The sequence below is a fragment of the Pan troglodytes genome, chromosome 19, assembly GCF_028858775.2.
Source record: "Pan troglodytes isolate AG18354 chromosome 19, NHGRI_mPanTro3-v2.0_pri, whole genome shotgun sequence".
NCBI lineage: Eukaryota > Metazoa > Chordata > Mammalia > Primates > Hominidae > Pan > Pan troglodytes.
The window spans coordinates 18,286,654-18,306,976 of record NC_072417.2 but is presented as its reverse complement, the minus strand read 5'-3'; the positions used below and the strand labels follow the sequence as shown (position 1 = coordinate 18,306,976).

At 48.2% G+C, this 20,323-nt stretch overlaps 1 protein-coding gene across 5 annotated transcripts in view; it reads right to left on the bottom strand.

The window, feature by feature from the left end:
* Positions 1–20,323, bottom strand: part of DNAH2 (dynein axonemal heavy chain 2) — a 117,382-nt gene that overhangs the window by 41,356 nt on the left and 55,703 nt on the right. For 4 of the 5 annotated variants that reach the window (XM_009431756.5, XM_016931474.4, XM_016931476.4 and 1 more), the window contains 18 exons: positions 17,524–17,741; positions 17,158–17,259; positions 16,362–16,487; positions 15,622–15,732; positions 14,876–15,064; positions 14,330–14,433; positions 14,041–14,230; positions 13,087–13,267; positions 12,226–12,353; positions 11,728–11,880; positions 11,343–11,468; positions 6,173–6,391; positions 5,828–5,945; positions 5,482–5,618; positions 4,516–4,653; positions 4,269–4,427; positions 433–585; positions 159–250 (listed from right to left, as the gene is read on the bottom strand). In XM_009431756.5, coding sequence (XP_009430031.1) covers positions 159–250; positions 433–585; positions 4,269–4,427; positions 4,516–4,653; positions 5,482–5,618; positions 5,828–5,945; positions 6,173–6,391; positions 11,343–11,468; positions 11,728–11,880; positions 12,226–12,353; positions 13,087–13,267; positions 14,041–14,230; positions 14,330–14,433; positions 14,876–15,064; positions 15,622–15,732; positions 16,362–16,487; positions 17,158–17,259; positions 17,524–17,741 — 2,644 coding nt within the window. The remainder of the gene's footprint in view (positions 1–158; positions 251–432; positions 586–4,268; positions 4,428–4,515; positions 4,654–5,481; positions 5,619–5,827; positions 5,946–6,172; positions 6,392–11,342; positions 11,469–11,727; positions 11,881–12,225; positions 12,354–13,086; positions 13,268–14,040; positions 14,231–14,329; positions 14,434–14,875; positions 15,065–15,621; positions 15,733–16,361; positions 16,488–17,157; positions 17,260–17,523; positions 17,742–20,323) is intronic. The other variant, XM_016931475.4, reaches the window with a different exon arrangement.

Here is a 20,323-nt window from a genome sequence, read left to right as displayed (position 1 = left end):
CCTCTAGGTCCCACTTCCTGTCCTCAAGAGGCAGCCCTTCTCTGGGACCCACCTTCTCCTTCCTATTGCTCATTTTTGCTTCTAGGCCCCATCTCTCTTGCCACATCCCCCACCTACCGCTGCCCCATGCCCTCCTCACACCCAGGCCCAGCTCTTACTTTGGAGGGTAGCGCCAACTCTTAGGGAGCTTGTCCTCAAATGATGTCCAACTCCGTATTCTGGGGTCCACAAAATACTCATATACCGTGTCCTAAGGAGGGCATGTAGGTCAGGTTACCAAAGCCTTCCTTGAGCCTTCTCCAGCCCAGAGAACGGGCCCCAGACCACCGGGTGGAAGAAAGAGAGAGGGAAACCCAAGCAGAGCCTGAGATGGGGGATGCCCAGGGGGTCTGGAAAAACAGGGCAAATAGGACAGCCAGGTGTGTGCCCAACCTTATTGGGAAAGGAGCCCTCGATCTCTCGGAGGTAGCTGTCGATCCTCTTCCGGCCCTCCTCATCCACAGAGGCACACACAGACCAGATCATGCTGAACACAAATGTCATCTCTACCATGGTGACATAGTTCTCGCCGTCAGCTGGGTTCACCTGGATGGAGAACGAGAAGAGGAAATAACCCACCTGTAAGAGACCAGGGGTCCATCTGGCAGACTCGTGACACCAGAGTGTGGAAAGGCTGGGTCTTCCTCCTTTCCTGGCTCTATTTGGAAAATCGCACAGTTTTCCAAATGTGGATGTTTATCTACAACCTGCTGAAAGACAGACAAACCTGAAATTTCTTATAGCTCAGCAGTTGCCCTGAGCTTCCTCACTGCTAACTCATGAAGATGCAGCCATCATCTGGCCACAACAGGCCTGCCCTGGAAAAGCAACCAAGGGTGCTCAGGAGACAGGTCCCGGAACATTCACAGTGACTTGTTTGTAATTGCAAAACACTGGAGATGACTGAAATGTTCACCAGTAGAGCAGTGGAAAAATAAAATGTAGTGTTCTATCATGGAATAGTATATAGCAGTTAAAGCAATGAAATGAATCTACGTGTAGTAATACAGAACTCAAAAACATATTGTTAATTTAACGGACATGTTGCAGTATATAGCATGATATAGTTTTAAAAAAAAAATACCACATTTTCAGTCAGGCACGGTGGCTCATGCCTGTAATCCCAGCACTTAGGGAGGCAGAGCCGCGTGGATCACCTGAGGTCACGAGTTCGAGACCAGCCTGGCCAACATGGTGAAACCCCATCTCTACTAAAAATACAAAAATTAGCCGGGTGTGGTGGTGCCTGTTAATCCCAGCTACTCAGGAGGCTGAGGCAGGAGAATCGCTTGAACCCAGGAGGTGGAGGTTGCAGTGAGCCAAGATGGCACCGCTGCGCTCCAGCCTGGGCAACAAGAGCAAAACTCCATCTCCAAAAACAAAAAAAAAACAAAAAACATATTTTCTATGGATACCCATGGTATTATAGGTAAAGGTGTACCTTTAAAAAAGGCCTAGGCCAGACATGGTGGCTCATGCCTGTAATCCCAGCACTTTGGGAAGCTGAGGTGGGAGTATTGCTTGAGGCCAGGAGTTCAAGACCAGCCTGAATAACATAGTGAAACCTGTCTCAACAACAACAACAACAACAAAGCCAGGCATGGTGGTGTGCATCTGTAATCTCAGCTACTCAGGAGACTGAGGTGGGAGGATCACTTGAGCCCAGAATGTTGAGGCTGCAGTGAGCCCTGATCATGCCATTCCAGCCTTGGTAACAGAGCAAGACCCTGTCTCTTAAAAAAAAAAAAAATTAAAAAAGAGGTCTGGAATGACATACACAAACATACTCCAGTAGTTACTTGTGTGGAGTGAGGAGCAGATCAGGACTGGGAGAAGAGAGGGGAACAAAAAGGACTTTAGCTTTATATGAAGAATTATTATTTTCAGAAAGAGAACTTGATTCAACAATTATCTGTGTAATTAAAAATTAAAATGTAAATTGTGGCCTGGTGTGGTGGCTCATGCCTCTAGTCCCAGCACTTTGAGAGGCCGAGGCAGGAGGATCACTTGAGTCCAGGAGTTTGAGACCAGCCTGGGCAACACAGTGAGACCCCGTCTCTAGAAATAATCAAAAATTAGCTGGGTGTGATGGCGCATGCCTGCGATCCCAGCTACTCAGGAGACAGGAGAATTGTTTGAGCCCAGGAAGTTGAGGCTGCAGTGAGCCGAGATCACACCACAGCACTCAGCTTGGGCAACACAGTGAGACCCTATCTCCAAAAAGATAAAATGTAAAATGTACCAACTTAATAATGGAAAGAGCATATTTAGAGCCCACGCTCTCAACCCCCTGCCCAGAGGGCACGTGACAGATGTCTTTCTTCTGATTGGGCGCATGGAGCACATGGGGCCATCCCACCTCTCTCAGGCCTCTTGGAGACCACAGACAGCAAACTCGGCATCCTTCAAACCATCCCTGGCAAAGGGATAGTCTGCTTTACTATGCAAAGCAGACACAGGCCTGTGGGTGGAGAGCGCTTGAGGATGGGTTGTGAATTAAGATACCTAGGACCACAGATAATGTGATACACTTGGTGCGTCCAATCCAGAATACTGATCTTGGGTTTAGAGAGTAATCCTCAATCCTGGCCAGGAGCGGTGGCTCACGCCTGTAATCCCAGCACTTTGGGAGGCCGAGGTGGGTGGATCACCTGAGGTCAGGAGTTCAAGACCAGCTTGACCAACAAGGTGAAACCCCATCTCTACTAAAAGTACAAAAAATTAGCTGGGTGTGGTGGCAGGCACCTGTAGTCCCAGCTGCTCAGGAGGCTGAGGCAGGAGAATCGCTTGAACCTGCAAGGCGGAGGTTGCGGTGAGCTGAGATCGTGCCACTGCACTCCAGCCTGGGCAAAGGAGTGAGACTCCATCTCAAAAAAAAAAAAAAAAAAAAAAAAGAGTATTCCTCAATCCTATAGGTGGGAAATTATGTTAAGAAACAATTGTCTGCCATTTTCAGTCCAGAATCCTTAGTCTGTGCTCCCAGCCTTTCTCAGCACACAACCCATCTCACCATCCTCATGGTCCAGCCCTCTCCTCAGGGTCTCTGCCACGCTGAAGCGCATCTACACAAAAACACCACCCACCACATCCGGCTACAGACCACCAGCTCGGCCCGCCCTGCCAGGCCTGACTCCTGTGTGTCTGCACTTCTGCAGAGGCCACTCTTGCCCTCTGCTCACGCGGGAAGCCTCCCCTACCCAGCCCGTCCTTCTTGACATCTGTGGGCCATCGATAACTCGTAACTGCCGTCTGCCCACACAGTACCTGGCAAGTCCATCTGCGGTTTTTTGTTTTTGTTTTTGTTTTTTGAGACAGAGTCTTGCTCTGTCTTGCCTAGGCTGGAGTGCAGTGGCACAATCTTGGCTTACTGCAGCCTCTGCCTCCTGAGTTCAAGCGATTGTCCTGTCTCAGCCTCCCAAGTAACTGGGACTACAGGCACGTGCCACCACACCTGGCTAATTTTGTATTTTTAGTAGAGACAGGGTTTCACCATGTTGGCCAGGCTGGTCTCGAACTCCTGACCTCAGGTGATCCACCCACCTCGGCCTCCCAAAGTGCTGGGATTACAGGCGTGAGCCACCGCGCCCGGCCCCATCTACATATTTTTAATTTTCATTAACTGTACCAGGAATGACATATGTTCCTACAGATCTTAATTGTTGATGACATATTAATAGTTTAATTACCTAGCAACATCTTTAAAAACAATACAAACCATTTATAGGCAGTGATTTAATCTCAACAGAAGATATCAAATTTTGGTCCTTACTTCTAAACTGAGCACAGTTTTTCTTAAATATTGATTAATCTGAAATGTTTAAAAAGTCCTCTCATCAGAATAGCCTGGGAGCTTCTCCTAGGAGAAATGGTGTCCCAGGGCCTCATCTATGCCAAAACTTATATTTTGAAGGGATGGAGAAGTGAGGAGCGGAATGAGCTATTTTCAGCTCCCAAAGCATGGGTGGGAAATTATAGTGAGACCCCATTGTGTACATATTCAATTCAGAACCCCTAGTCGGACCTTTCAGCTCAATGCACACATGCACACACACAGACATGCACACACACACCCCTCACTGCCTCCATGGTCGTTGAAGCCTCCCCTTGGAGTCTCTGCTCCACTCAAGCCTGGAGTTCAACCTGTCTCAGACACGCTGTTTCCCGGAAGTTGTTCTGGTGAGGCTGTGAGCACCCCCTGCCCCTGCCCGTGGTCTGTGTCCTCCCCTTACCCCATTCTCTGGCGTGGCCAGGACAGAGTACAGCTTGCAGAGGGAGGTGATACCGCTGTACTCGGGCAGGGGCACCAGCTCCTTGCAGTTGTCCTTCTTAAAGGCCAGCATCTTGTTGATGAGCTTTTCGAACATGCGTTGAAGGGGCTCCACCTCAGCCTGGAGTTGAATAAGAAGGGGCTCTTCATTCACCCTTGTGTCCTGGAGCCACCCTGGTTACTTTCCCTCTCCTCAGTTCCCTTCATACCTTTGGCCTCTTCTCCAGCCATGACTGAACATAGGGCTTCCAGCCCAGGTCAGCGTAGTCAGTGTAGACCATCCCGCAGCGGGACACAGTGGCCGGAGAGGCCATTGCCAGGTTCTCCACTTCAAACAGGAGAGACACCTAAGGATATACGTTTGTCAGAACTTCATCTTTCTCTGCATCCCCCACCTTCAGGAATAATAAAACACCCAGAACTCGGATGCTACAAGTTCACAAACGATTTGCAGTTTTTTTGTTTTTTTTTTTAAGACAGAGTCTCACTCCGTCACCCAGGCTGGAGTGCAGTGGCGTGATCTTGGCTGACTGCAACCTCCGCCTCTCAGGTTCAAGCAATCCTCCCACCTCAGCCTCCAGAGTACCTGGGACTACAGGTGCACAACACCACACCCAGCTAACTTTTGTATTTTTTACTAGAGACGGGGTTTTACCCTGTTGGCCAGGCTGGTCTTGAACTCCTGACCTCAAGTGATCTGCCCACCTTGGCCTCCCAAAGTGCTAGGATTACAGGCGTGAGCCACCCGGCCTGGCCCAGTTTGCTTTAAAAGAAACTAGAGCTTATTCAAGGTTGTCCTTTTGAAAAATCACTCTCTTGCTCGCATTGTTGGAGTGGGTGGAAAAGGGTGTGCTTGCCAGTCCGTGAATTCGTACCTCTGGGTGCACAAACGAGGGTCCTGCCTCATGCATCCGTGGGAACGAGCCGAGGAGGGCCGCCCAAGCCTACACAGTGCTTACAACAGAGGGTGTTTTTCTTATCATCGTTCTCAACAGCCGCGGCAAGCAAAGCATTTTTTCTTCAGCTGCAGGTTTCCCTGAATCCAGGTATCCACCTTTCAGCTCTCTCCCACAGAACCTGCCCGCTCTGAGATTTCTGGCTCTCCTCCCCAGCCCCGGCCCATGCCCTCCGGTGCCTGCCTCTGCAGGCCTCCAGGAGTCAGCCGCGTCCCTGACCTGCTCCGGCATCGCGATGCGCTCGCCGTTGATGAGGGTCAACACCTTGTTATCGTCCATGACGGAGTTCATGCTCTCGATCCACAGTGTGTCCACGGGGCCATCGAACAGGATCCACTTCTCGTCGGGTTTCTCATCTGAGTAGATGGTGGGTGATGAGGAAACCGGGGAGCCGCTCACCTTGCACCCTCCGCTCACGCTCCTCGAAGACACAAGCCTACATTCCCTTGTACTTCAGCATTCCCCAGGCATTTCTCTCCCAACTTGGAACTTCCTATCCCCAGACTCCCTGCCCCCTTAGGAGACTCAGGCGTCTGCTCTCCACACCCCACGATCCTCTGGATACCTGCACATGCCGTCCGCATGACACTGGACAAGATGCCATCTGTCCATTCATTGGTGCTGAGGTCATATTCCCCATACAGTTCCCCTAGGGACAATGCCTTGGGGTTCAAAGGGAACTCCTGAAAATGACACCGGAAGGGGTTTTAGCTGCTGATGGACAAAAACCCCTCTTTATTTCCAGACCCCCCTTAGGTACGTGCATTTGTCCCTTCTCTCATCGCCCCAGGCCACCATGGTCCCAGGTACAGCTCTCCCGGCCTTGCAAGGTCCTCCCTGGCCCCCACCCTCCATTGTCTTCTTACTACTCAAGTCTCTGCCCACTGACTCCACTGTCCCAGCCCCGTACTCTAACAATGTTGAAGTTAGGGTCTCCGGCGCGGCACAGAGAGGACAGGGAGGCCTGCAGAATGCGCCATGAGGCAGTCTTGCCGCTGCCCGTGCAGCCCACGATCATGGTGGAGTGGCGGGAGTTCTTGGTTTCATACAACTGGAAAACCTTGGTGAGGGTGAACGGCGTGCTTTGCAGGCCCATGTCTCGAATCTCCTGCTCAACGGTCTCCCGCAGCTGAGGGAAGGGAAAACACAGCAAGCAGAAGAAAAAGGATGAGGCCTTTAAAGGGCTTTCAAAATCTCCCCGGTGCCAGAGAGAATACGTTCAAACTGTTAAAAATGGCACCAGGGCCCTCTGCACTCCGGCTCTGTTCACTCACTGGGAAGCTGGCCCATTGCAGAGTTGAAAGATTGGGCTCTGGAGTCCGCCAGCCTGGTTCCCCAGCTCTCAGCTATGTGATCCTGGGTAAGTTACTTCTCCACGCCTCAGTTTCCTCATTGACACACTGTCTTACATGTAGCTCTACACACTTTTTGTTATTATTCAGCAAATATTTATTAAGCCTGTACAATGTATGCCAAGCACTGTGCTGGTTGCCAGGGATATGGCTTGGAACAAAATAGATTTCGTCCTATTGCAGAGCTCACAGTTTGGTGGAAGAGCCCGTTTAATAGTAAAGACATTATTACCTAAGTTAAAAAGTAATGCTTGAAGAACCATGACCTAACAGATGGGCCCCAGAATAGTGTGCCATTTTTAAACACACAGCTCATGTAGCCAAATATTTTCAAATAGATACAAGATAGTTACTTGCACTAACAGGCCTCGCTAATTCCACTTCCTTCCACTATCTGAGAAGTAGTTTTATTAGTATGTTTTCTGTGTGCACATGTGTTTAGTGTCGTAAACAAGTTTAATGTCACATTTTCTACTTATTCAGTTAAAAAATATTCTCAGCCAGGCGCGGTGGCTCACGTCTGTAATCCCAACACTTTGGGAGGCTGAGGCGGACAGATCGCCTGAGGTCAGGAGTTCGAGACCAGCCTGGCCAACATGGCGAAACCCCGTCTCTACTAAAAATACAAAAAATTAGCCGGGTGTGGTGGCGTGTGCCTGTAGTCCCAGCTACTCAGGAGGCTGAGGCACGAGAATCGCTTGAACCTGGGAGGCGGAGGTTGCAGTGAGCTGAAATCTCACCACTGCACTCCAGCCTGGGCAACAGAGCTTTTTTTTGAGACTCCATTTCAAAAAAAAAAAAAAATTCTCTAATTTCTTCTTTGATCCATTAGTTATTTAGAATTGTATTGCCAAATTTCCAAACACTCGGGCTTTTTCTATTTTGTCACTGTCTGTTAAAAGCATTCAAATGCATCTCTTTATGGATTTTTTGGTCTGTTTGCATTATCTGTTCCTAAAAGAAGTCAGTCAAGATCTCCCACCAGGGCTGTGGATTTATGTGTTTCTCCTTATGGTTCTGTCCAGTTTCTTTTATGGATTTTGTAGCTATATTATTTAGTGCATACAGATTTAGAACTCTTATAACTTTCTGTGTATTGATCCTTTTATCATTATGAAATGTCACTCTTCACCTTTACGATTGCTTCTTGCCATAAAGTCTGCTTTGCCTGATAGCAGTAGAGTTATCACTGAGATCAGAAACTGTGGTCTGAATATCTTCCTTTGACATTTTTGAGGCAAATTTATGGCCTTTACATAGTCATCAATTTTCCTTTTCCTACATGGTCCAACAATTTTCTATGTGTGCTTGAAAAATATGGTTATGCTTCAATTATTTATTTTATTTTATTGAGTTGAGTTGAGGTCTCACTCTGTCACCCAGGCTGGAGTGCAGTGGTACAGTCATGGCTCAATGCAGCCTTGAAGTCCTGACCTCAGGTAATCCTCCCACCTTGGCCTCCCAAAGTCCTGGGACTACAGGCATGAGCCAACATGCCTGTACGATTCTCCAATTATTGAGTCCAGTTTCTATAGATATCCATTAAATCATGATTGTTGATTGTGTTCTTCAAATCTTCTATATCCTGATTTTTAGTCTGTTTGCTCTATCAATTAAGAAATATTAAGCTCTCCACCATGATACTAGATTTGTCTCTTTCTCCTTGTAATTGTGCAAAATTTGCTCTACTTATTTTGAGGCTATATTATTAGATGCACAAAAATCTAGAATTGTTATACCTTCCTGATGAGTTGAAACTTTTATTATTATGAAATAGCCCTCTATTTCTAGCAATGCTTTTTAGCTCAAAATCTGTTGTCCCATATTGCTACCCTAGCTTTCTTTTGATTCGTATTTACTAATACTAATTATTTACTAATAATTATCAAATAATAGAAAAAACATCATTTTCTATTCTTTGACTTTCAGCCCTTTGTCATTAAGCTTTAGATGGGTCTCTTGTAAACATTATAAAGTATCAGTATAACAATGTATGGTTACTTTTCCTTTCTTGGGCAACTTTTTTTGTTTTCCCTAGGATCTAATAGTTTTTGTGATTTTTGTTTGCTTAGGTTCTGTTTTTTGTTTTTTTGTTTTTTTTTGGAAACAGGGTCTCACTCTGTCACCCAGGCTGGAGTGGCACAATCTCACAATCTCAGCCACTGCAATCTCCACCTCCTGGGCTCAAACAATCCTCCTGCCTCAGCCCTCCCAATAGCTGAGACTACAAGCATGAGCCATTACACCTGGCTCATTTTCACCATGTTGCCCAGGCTGGTCTCAAACTCCTCACCTCAAGCAATCCACCTGCTTATGCCTCCCAAAGTGCTAGGATTACAGGTGTGAGCCATCATGTCCGGCCTGTTTGCTTAGGGTTTTGTTTTTGTTTTTGTTTTTGTTTTGCCCCCATGTTTGCTTAGTTTTTAATGTGCTTATCTCTAACTCAATTCCAAACTCTACCAGTTGACTAAATCTTTCAAACAATTTTCACACTGGGTATCAATTTCTTCTTTAAAAAGTCCTCCTGGCCCGGCGCAGTGGCTCATGCCTGTAATTCCAGCACTTTGGGAGGCTGAGGCAGGCGGATCACCTGAGGTCGGGAGTTCGAGACCAGCCTGACCAACATGGAGAAACCCCGTCTCTACCAAAAATACAAAATTAGCTGGGTATGGTGGTGCATGCCTGTAATCCTAGCTACTCGGGAGGCTGAGGCAGGAGAATCGCTTGAACCTGGGAGGTGGAGGTTGCGGTGAGCCAAGATTGTGCCATTGCACTCCAGCCTGGGCAACAAGAGTGAAACTCCATCTCAAAAAAACAAAACAAAACAAAAAACAGTCCTCCTGAAGGCTTCAGGTTTGCTCCAGTCTGGATTGGCTTCTCTCTTTGCCCAGTGCACCACCATCATCCTGTGACCTCCATTCACCAACACCCTGAGGATTACTGTAGCCTCCCCCTTGCACCAAATCTTTTGTTTCCCGTCCTCCTTTTCACGGTGTGCTCCTGTGTTTAAGTAGAGCACGTTTTCTAGTAGCTTTTGGAGAAAGTAGTTGTGACTACAGGAGCACACCTCCATGTGTGGCTATTTTTTTTTTTTAAGAGATGGAGGTCTTGCTATGTTGCCCAGGCTGGTCTTGAACTCCTAGCCTAAAGTGATCCTCTTGCCTCAGCCTCCAAAGTGTTGAGATGACAGGCGTGAACCACCGCACCTCGCCCCTATCAGTTTCAATATCTGAAGTAAGTTTTCATGGATCTGATTCCACTGTCTGTTGTTCTTCTGGCTCCCATTCATGGTTTCTTGTTTCCTTGTGTGTTTTGTGATTTTTGACCATGAGTTGCTCATTTTCTTGGACTTTTACCTGTGGCAATTCTTTGAAGTGTGAGTTGAAATTTCATTCCTCCAGAAATAATTTGCTTTTGCTTCTTCCAGTCACCTGGGGGCACTAACAACCTAGAACTACTTAATATTAAAATCTAAGCTTGAGATTTCTTTTCTGATTACACAGTAGGATAAATGATGACTGGAAACCATGTGAGAGCTGGTGTGTGGTTAGGAAATCTCAAAGGAAATTTGGTCTTTTTCTTCCATCATCAGAGGTCAAAACAAGCAAGTTTCTTTCCTGTATATACCCTTCTAAATCTCAGACTTCTCGTTTTTCCATCTACTGGGGGTGTTGCCCCTTGGGGACTGGGGTTTATGCAGCACTGCATCTTCTGTTATATCTTCAGACTTGGGTTGTTTCATCTCCTATCCTCACTGCCTTAAGATCAACAACAGTTTTCAGGGAGAAGGCCAGCTTTGGTACTTACCTGCCTCCCAGGGTTCCTGCTTTTACTCCCTACCCTCCTCAACTCCTGGAATTCTTTCTTTCTTGCCAGCTTAGCAATGCATTAAAAAGGATGTTATTATTATATTTTTATCCATCATTTTAGTAGTTTCAATTGAAAGTATCATTCAGGGTATCTAGACTACCACACTGCCAGAGAAGAAAGTTCTTATGCTTTCTAAAACTCCCTCTTCCATTCTGCTGCTCTCTGATACCAAGTGGCTTCTAGCAGCCCCTCCTCAAAACTCCCTGATGAGGTGAGAAGTAGAGGCATGGAGGACTGATGGGCACGGAGAAAGTACAAAGGCAACGGACTAGAGGTTTCAATGAAGTCAGGGCGCTGCTGCATGGATGCACTTGAGCAGGTACATTTGAGTAGGTCAGCGGAGGAGGGAGTTGTGGTCAGAGAGCAGAATGTTCGAATAGTCTATTGCTTTATAGATAAGGAAGTCCAAAGAGAGGTCAATTGACTTGTTCAGAGTCATAGCTAGTAGATGGCAGAACAAGGACTGGAAGCCAAGTTTTCTATTCCCAGATGCATATTCACATGTGTGGTCAGGGAGAGTGCGGTTTTTTTGTTTTTGTTTTGTTTTTTGAGACAAGGTCTTGCTCTGTCACCCAGGCTGGAGTGCAGAGGCACAATCTCAGCTCATTATAGCCTCAATCTCCTGGGCTCAAGCAATCCTCCTACCTCAGCCTCCCGAGTAGCTGGGACTACACTCGTGTGCACCACCATGCCTGGCTAATTTTTGTACTTTTTGTAGATACAGGGTTTCACCATGTTGCCCAGGCTAGTCTCAAACTCCTGGACTCAAACAGTCTGCCCACCTCGGCCTCCCAAAGTGCTGGGATTACAACCACGAGCCACAGCACCCGGTCAGGGAGAGTATTAAGGAACAAATACCTTGCCATAGTCAATGACAGGCAGCTCAATGTTGGGAAACAGATCTTGCACGATGGCATTGAACAGGGGTGCATCAACTGAAGTGAGCTTGGCGATGTTCATATCTCTCATTGAGAGCAGCAGAACCTGAATGGGAAAAGACAGAGACTCAGGCTTGAGGAGGCAGGGCCTAGGCCTTTCACCTCCAAAGGGCTTCGGGGCACGTGCCAAGAACAATGGATACACCAGTTAGCCATTAGCAAAGCAGCGGGCAACACGGGGATGGGACGAGGTGGGAAGGTGGGAATCCCAATCTGAGGAAAGAAAGGGTCTGAAAGACTTGAGAGAAGTGACATAGGTCCAGTGACAGTGGAAGTCAGGTCCAAAGGCTGTGTCCTTGCTCTACCTCTTCATCAGTCAGATCCGGCTGTAGGCGGCGCTTCTTGCCAGCATAGCGCAGAAGGGAGGTGAGGGCACGCAGGCCAAAGTCATAGTGGTCCTGTCTGGACAGCTGCTGCACAGCCAGTGAGTAGAGTGTGTACACCTTCTTGGCCAGAATCTGGGGAACCAAAACAGAGGAGGAAACAGTCCATCTCCCCACAAATCCCTCTGCTTCATCTCAGGACAGTCAGAGACAAGAAGCCAGGTCCCAGGACATGAAGCAGCTAGGAGGCACTCTATGGATTCTCCTGAGGAAATTGTGTGAATGACGCCATTGTCAGTTAGTGATATCACGGAGGAGAAACCTCCCTCCCCTAAATTTTTCTCCCCACACATCCTACTGACAATAGTCTAAGTTCCTTAGAGGATAAACTGATTGTGAGGCCCTTGGGGAGCTCCTCTGTCCAGGGAATAATTATGAAAGAAAATTAAAATCACTGGAGAAAAGGGGTTATTGGAGTACCTTGCAGTTGCCAAAGCCCTCTCCAAAGAGAATGATTTCTGCAATGAGGGTGGAGTCAGGCACCACCATGGCAATTGGGCGGAACATGGATTTAAGATTTTCGGGAAGCTCTGTGCGGCCAGCATAGCCTGGAAAACAATGCCACTTGCTTAGAATCATATATTTCCTCATCTTGATTTGCTTCCCCAAACCCACTTTCCAATCAGTCTCATTTTCTCCCACCCTAACTCCATCCCTAACTTTCTCTCCAACTCCAAGACCACATCCTTTCTCATCTCAGCCCCAGCCCTTCCCAGTCCACTTTGGTCTTCTCTCTTATCTCTGGTCCTTTCCTTACTTTCTGCATGGCCTTGTTTCAAACTCAAATCACAGAGCTGTCAATTTCCCATCTCTCCAGGTTCTGTGTGTACAGCTCTCATCAGTCCTAATAGAAATCACAGCTGTTCCTCTTTGTTCAGTTCCTAAACCCTTTCCTATCCCTGTGCTGTCCTAGACCCTTCCCTCAGAGTTGTTTCTAGGAAACAGTAATGAGAGACCCTAGGGCCTGCTGCAAAAGAGATGGCAGAGAGACCAGAACTCTTGGAGCTAGCCTAAAGGGGGAAGAAAGCTAAGTGTCTTAAAAGATGAGGGCTACATATACACACATAAGTGGTTATTAATCCCTTTGGGGAAAACAGTAAGATTGCTTCCCCTTCTCCCGGAAAGTTGTGTTTATCCTTCTCTCCCCTTTGCTATCTTTAGCCAGACTTCACTTAGCTATATACATTCGCATGGAAGGGGGAAGAGGAGGATGCGCAGTTATTTCCCCTGAACACCCAGTTCTTCCCACCCCAGGAGTCCCATCCACTCCCTGCCACCTACCAGGATTCATGGTAATGAAGATCCCACAGGACCACACCAGATTTATTTCAAAGCCATCAAAATGGAAATGGGTGAGGCCGGCAGCCAGGGCAGACAGGATGCACAGGATCTGGTGGGCCACCACTGACAGCACCTCAACGTTGATGCGGTTAAACTCATCAAAGCAGCCCCAAGCTCCAGTCTGCGGGGTGCAAGGCAGAGTCACTGGGAGCGAGAGGTGCCCCAAGAGGCTAGAAAGCGTGATTAACGCACCCTTCCTTCAAATGTTTCAATAGGCGAGGCGGCCTCCAGAATAGGGGGCAGGGAGGAGGGCACCAGAGTACACTGTTGTAGCTTCTGGCCAGAACTTTCCATCAGATGGGGCCAATCTGGGGTGATGCTAGAAAAGGTGTGGGTTGGAAAGAGACTGGGGTAGGGAACTTGTGTGCACTGTCTACTCTGCTCCAGTTAACACACATTATTTTCTTTAATCCTTTATAATCTTCTGATTTTGCAAATAAGCTACATGAAGCTCAGGAAGGGGAAGGGACTTTCCTAGTTGTAAGACTTATACATGGCTGGGCGCAGTGGCTCACGCCTGTAATCCCAGCACTTTGGGAGGCCGAGACAGGTGGATCACCTAAGGTCAGGAGTTCGAGACCAGCCTGGCCAAGATGGTGAAACCCCGTCTCCACTAAAAATACAAAAATTCTCCGGGCTTGGTGTCACACACCTGTAATCCCAGCTACTCAGGAGGCTGAGGCAGGAGAATTGCTTGAACCCAGCAGGCAAAGGTTGCAGTGAGCCGAGATCATGCCACTGCACTCCAAAAAATAAATAAATAAATAAATAAGAATTACATGTGATGCAATGTCATGAAGCTACAAAGCACTGAACCAGATTTGGGTTTCAGTTTATTTTCTGGGACGAAAAGGTATTTAAGGGGCTTCTGGCACAGGGTGGCAGGATACTGACCTGGGCCAGACCTGAGTACATTCGGCCCATGGACTTGTAGTCCAGGCCCTCAGAGCAGTTGACCACAATGACATATATGCCCAGGGCCTTGCCCAGGTCCTTGACGGTCTCGGTCTTGCCCGTGCCTGCAGGGCCTTTGGGGGAGCCCCCTCGGTGCAGGTGCAATGCCGTGGTCAGTGTCATGTAACACCTGAGAATTGAGGACAGAACTAGAGTCAGACTCCTGGAAGCCTCTCTCATCTTCCGCTGCCCCCCACCCCAGCCACCTCATTCATCCCACATGGCAGACCTGTCCGTCAGGGGGGTGATGACAAGCCGGCCCGAGTTACCCAAGTACTCATAATTATACTGAAATTGCGTGTTGGTCTGGCGGATCATACAGTCATCAAGATCCTGGGGAAAACAGTGCAGAAAAAGAGAGAGGTGGGCTTGGAAGGAGAGTTAGAGCTGGGACAATGACTGAGAGTGGGGCTCAGAGTTGTCAGGGAGGCTGCAGTGAAGGGATCAGGGGTTCCCTTTTAGAGTTGAAAAGGGGAGCGGTTTATGGGCAAGATGGAAAATGGGTTTCATGTTGCACATCCACCCCAACCCAATGCAGCAGCTGCCTGGAGTGTTTCTGAGTCCTGTTCAAGTGACATTCATAGTGAGCCCTGACTGGGACAACTACTTGCCACTCCTGATTGTGGGGAGGAGATGGAAGGAAGAACCAGATTAGGGTACTGGGACAGGACTAAGGGTTGGCTTAGGATATCCTTGCGTTTACAGAACATGGATGCAATAAAAGCATTAGGATCCATTTTACGGTAAGAGAGTGGGGAGTTGGCCCATCTGGCACCTTCTCCCAGTAGAACCGAAGTTGGCTGAGCCAGTCAAAGGAATTGACATCCATGAGGCCACTCTTGTAAAGCTTCTCCAACACATCTCGGGCATGAATTTCTATCGTCACCAGAGCCACAATTTTAAGCCGCATGATCTTGGTCAAGTTCCCCCTGATGGCTTCTGAATACTTATTCAGGATTGACACCTGTGGCATGAAGCAGCAGGGAAGAGAGCAGACAGAGCAATGCCACCAAAGCCTGATCACCCCTTGCCCCCACCCAGCACCGCTTCCAACCCAGTGCTGACCCCACCTGCTGTAACTCCTGGTAATTCTGCTCTACCACGGACTGCCCCCACTGGACTTCCATCATAAAGCACCCTCGCTCTGGCCCTTTTCCACCAGCTCACCTCTAATTCTGACTGCTGCCTCCCTGCAATTCTAGCTCCAGGCCTAGCCCATACTTGCAGAGCACCCACCTACTTTTTTCTTTTCTTTTCTTTTCTTTTTTTTTTTTTTTTTTTTGAGACAGAGTCTTGTTCTGTCGCCCAGGCTGGAGTGCAGTGGTACGCTCTTAGCTCACTGCAGCCTCAACCTCCTGGGTGTGCCACCAGCTAATTTTTGTATTTTTTGGTAAAGAAGGGGTTTCACCATATTGCCCAGGCTGGTCTCGAACTCCTGGGCTCAAGCAAGTGGGCTCCTCCCACCTCTGCCTCCCAAAGTGCTGGGATTACAAGCACGGGCCAGTGCGCCCAGCCTCTCACCTGGTTCTTCTTCATGACCTTGAGGATTTTCTTGTCTGCCCGCTCCTTCGCTGTCAGCAGGCACTTGGTGACATCAGCCGTCCACTGGATCTGACTGGCAGTGATCACCACCTGGGGATGTGCAGAAGCCACGTCCCAAAGCCCTGTCCTTGGCTACCCACACAGCCCAGCTCCCAAGTCCCAGCTAATTCAAGAACCATGTGCCTCTCCCAACTGCACCCAATCTGCTCTGAAGGATGGGACATGGGCCTCAGGTCAGGAGCTAAGGGTCCAGCTTGGAGTGTACCAGAGCCACAGCCCAGAAAGGGGGGTAAGAAACCACACTGTGTGAGACTCAAGATTCTGTCTTTCCACTGGCCACCTCCTTTTAATTCCATCTTCTCGTTCCCTCATTTCTTCATTTCTTTCTTTTTTTCTCTTTTTTTAGACAGAGTCTTGCTTTGTCACCCAGGCTGGAGTGCAGTGGCACGATCTCGGCTCACTACAACCTTCACCTACTGGGTTCAAGCTATTCTTCTGCCTCGGCCTCCTGAGAAACTGGGATTACAGGTGCACACCACCACACCAGATAATTTTTTGTATTTTTAGTAGAGACGGGGTTTCACCATGTTGGCCAGGCTGGTCTTGAACTCCTAACATCAAGTGATCTGCCCACCTCGGCCTCCCAAAGTGCTGGGATTACAGGCGTGAGCCACCGTGCCCGGCCCCTTGTTCCCTCACTTCTGTTGACCCCAGCTCACCTGGCCAGCCCACTCCTTCACCCATTTGTCCCTCTTGTTGAGGAACTTCCTGAGAGCCAGGTGGCAGTTCCGGAGAAGGTCCCGCAGGGTCACCCTCATGGTCTGTTCCACATCGCCAAGCCAGGACTGGGGGGAGGTGGGAGAATAGGGCAGCTCAGCCTGAGGGGGCACGGCCAAGGTCCTCCACAGGGAAGGCACTTAGGAAGCAGCACTTCAGGGCTTTGTACCCAGAGAAAAGCGGGAATGGCCAACAGCTGGCTTGCGTTCCTGAGAGAAATGGAGGCTAGCAGGCAGATGATCTGACTTTCAGAAGGAAATTTCGGTTCAGAGCAGAGATGGTCATTGTCAGGAATGGCAGGTGAGAGGGGAAAGAGTGACTAACGGCCATTTAAAGAGGTCTTCTCTCCTCATGGAGCCAGGTGAACTTTCTTTTTTTTTTTTTTTTTTTGTTTTGAGACGGAGTTTCACTCTTGTTCCCCAGGCTGGAGTACAATGGCGCAATCTCAGCTCACCACAACCTCCGCCTCCCAGGTTCAAGTGATTCTCCTGCCTCAGCCTCCCGAGTAGCTGGGATTACCAGCATGCGCCACCGCGCCCACCTAATTTTGTATTTTTAGCAGAAACGGGGTTTCTCCATGTTGGTCAGGCTGGTCTCAAACTCCCGACCTCAGGTGATCTGCCCACCTCAGCCTCCCAAAGTGCTGGGATTACAAGTGTGAGCCACTGCGCCCGATCCAGGTGAACTTTCTGTAGGAAGAAGAATCAGCTAGGTCCTCAGACCCTCACCACAACTCACCTCCACAGGCCCTTCTAAAAACACTGAGTGGAGGAAGTCAATGTACTCGCCGTCGCCCGAGAACATTCCCACAGCTTCCCATTTGCTGCTGGGCCCTCCAACCTGCAGAAAGCAGAAGCTACTCAGAGCCTGGCCTGCCCACCCTTGGTGTCCGCCTAGAAGTCCTGGGGCCTTTTGAGGATAATTACTGCTCCTCTCCCCTCCTCTCAATATTACCAATTCTAAGAAGTTCTATCCCCCTGAGAATTGAGAATCATTAATTAACATGGCCCTCCTTTTGGGAGGGCAGGGTCCCCTCCAAAGCCTTTCATACCCCAACACCCTCCCTTCGCCACCCAGCATCTCACTGTGGCCACTTCTACCGACCTTCTGGATTCTCAGCAACTTGATGTTGTCAAAGCATTTTTTGAGGTGCGGCTGCACAGCCTCTGGGTTTCGGGACTGGCCCAGAATCTCCAGCAGGTCATCATTGGACAAGAAGTAGAAGCGGGGGAAAATATGTCGCTTGGTCTCTAAATACATATCCAGAGATTTCTGAATATCTTCCAGGATTGTATTCATTTCTATCAATGTGTCCAGGAGGCCTGGGAAGAAGAGCGATGAATGACATTTGATTCATTTCCACTGCCCTGGGCGGATCTGGATGCCCCAACTCTGTGTTCTTTGCCAGCTCTTGAACAGTGGGGCACAGACTGCCATGAGGGTTTCTGGACGCAGAGAAGTATCCCCAGACCGTCTAACATGCTCAACCCATTCTCTCTGTTAATTCATTACAGTATTCACTATGCACTATTGTACATGTTACCGTTTATGCACTGATACATCATATATGATTTCATTAATACAGTAATTCCCCCTTATCCACAGTTTCACGTCCCATGGTTGCAACTACCTGCAGACAACTGTGGTCCGAAAATACTGAATGGAAAATTCCAGAAATAATCCCTAGGTTTTAATTGCACACTGTTCTGAGTAGTGTGATGCAATCTCTCACCATCCTGCTCTGTCCCCCAGGATGTGAATTATCCCTCTGTCCAGCATCTCCACGCTGCGGAGGTTCCCTGCCCGTGAGTCACTTAGTAGCCCTCTCGGTTATCAGATCGACTGTTGCGACATCACAGCAGTGCCTGTGTTCAAGTGACCCTTATGTCACTTAATAATGTAAGCAAAAGTGCAAGAGTAGTGATGCTGCCAATTCAGATACACCAAAGAGAAGCCGTAAAGTGCTTCCATAAACAGCTTCCTTCCTTTAAGTGAAAAGGTGAAAGTTCTCAACTGAGGTTGCTGAGATCTACAGTAAGAATGAATCTTCTGGCCTGGCACAGTGGCTCATGCTTGTAATCCCAATACTTTGGGAGGCTGAGGTGGGTGGATCACTTGAGGTCAGGAGTTCAAGACCAGCCTGGCCACCATGGTGAAATCCCATCTCTACTAAAAATACAAAAATTAGCCAGGCGTGGTGGCGGGTGCCTGTAATCCAAGCTACTCGGGAGGCTGAGGCAGGAGAATTGCTTAAACCCAGAAGGCAGAAGTTGCAGTGAGCCGAGATTGTGCCACCGCACTCCAGCCTGGGCGACAGAGCGAGACTCCGTCTCAAAAAAAAAAAAAAGAAGAAAAACAGAATATGAATCTTCTATCTGTGAAACTGTGACGAAGGAAAAAGAAATTCATGATAGTTTTGCTGTCACACCTCAAACTGCAAAAGTTACAGCCTCAGTGCGTAATAAGTGCTTAGTTAAGATGGAAAGAGCATTGAATTTATGGGAGGGAGACACGAACAGAAACATGTTCTGATTGATGGCAATTGGGTTCACTAATATCTGAGGTGTCAGGCATCTACTGGGGGGTCTTGGAACATATCCCCAGTGGGTGGGGGGGACACTGTATAACACACCCACCTAAGAACTTGGGGGTCCGTCTTCCTACATTTCCCATAGGCAAAAAAGAAAAGAAGGGCTGGGGGAAGAACTTGGGGATCCACTGGCCAACCCAAGAGCTTCTGAAAAGTAGAGATTACCCTCCACTTACACAATCTAGAAAGCTAAATCATTTTATTTAGATACATGGCATGTGCACACAGTGAAAGAAATCTGCAAGGACTGGGGTTGCCAATGTCCTTCATGTCATAGCAGAAAGAGTCCCAGAGCAGGCGGCAGAAGACCCCCAATCAGATAGTAGTTCTTTCACTTACTGTCATGTCAATTCACCTCACTGAGTTTTGACCTCTTTGTGTACAAAATGGCAATAAAATCCATCTCAAAAACCAACGTGAGGCTGGGCGTGGTGGCTCATGCCTATAATCCCAGCACTTTGGGAGGCCGAGGTGGGTGGATCACTTGAGGTCAGGAGTTCGAAACCAGCCTGACCAACATGGTGAAACACCGTCTCTACTAAAAAAATACAAACTTAGCTGAGTGTGGTGGCACACGCCTGTAGTCCCAGCTACTTGGGAGGCTGAGGCAGGAGAATTGCTTGAACCGGGAGGTGGAGGTTGTGGTGACCTTAGATCATTCCATTGCACTCCAGCCTGGGCAACGAGAGCAAAACTCCGTCTTAAAAAACAAACAAACAAACAAACAAACAAAAAACCAATGTGAGTAGTAATTGAAATGTATTCACATCAGTAGCTTCTCAATAATGTTAGTTTCCTCCCAGCCTACAGCCCCATACCTCAGGTCTTGATTGATTTTCCCCTTGTCTTCCCAGTTCCTAGCTTTCTGAAGAAAGGAGGGACACTAGTGAGTGTGAACTCAGAGGTGACCCTCATGCCTTCAAGCACAGGGTCTACAGGCTGTTGGATCCTTTGAGTCAAACCTGAGTGACCCCTGGAGATCACAGGCATGCTCAGTAGCCGTGGACAAGATGGATTTGTTCTGTGCATTCAACAAAGGGATCATTGTTTTTTTGGCTTTGCTTATAAATTGTTCCGGAATATAATTCTGTCAATTATTTCAAATAGTATCAGTTGTTGTCATTCAACTTTGCACACCATAACTTTTCATGTTTATCTTTTATCAGAATAATTAAAATTATTTTTATTGATGTGTATACTGAAGGCTCTTGGGAAAATGAAGCACTGTTAAGACTAGCCCTAGGTAAAATAAAGAGGTCCTCTGCACCCCCACCAGAATTCTTCTGCACAGGATGCCCATTCTAGGTGCCCGCT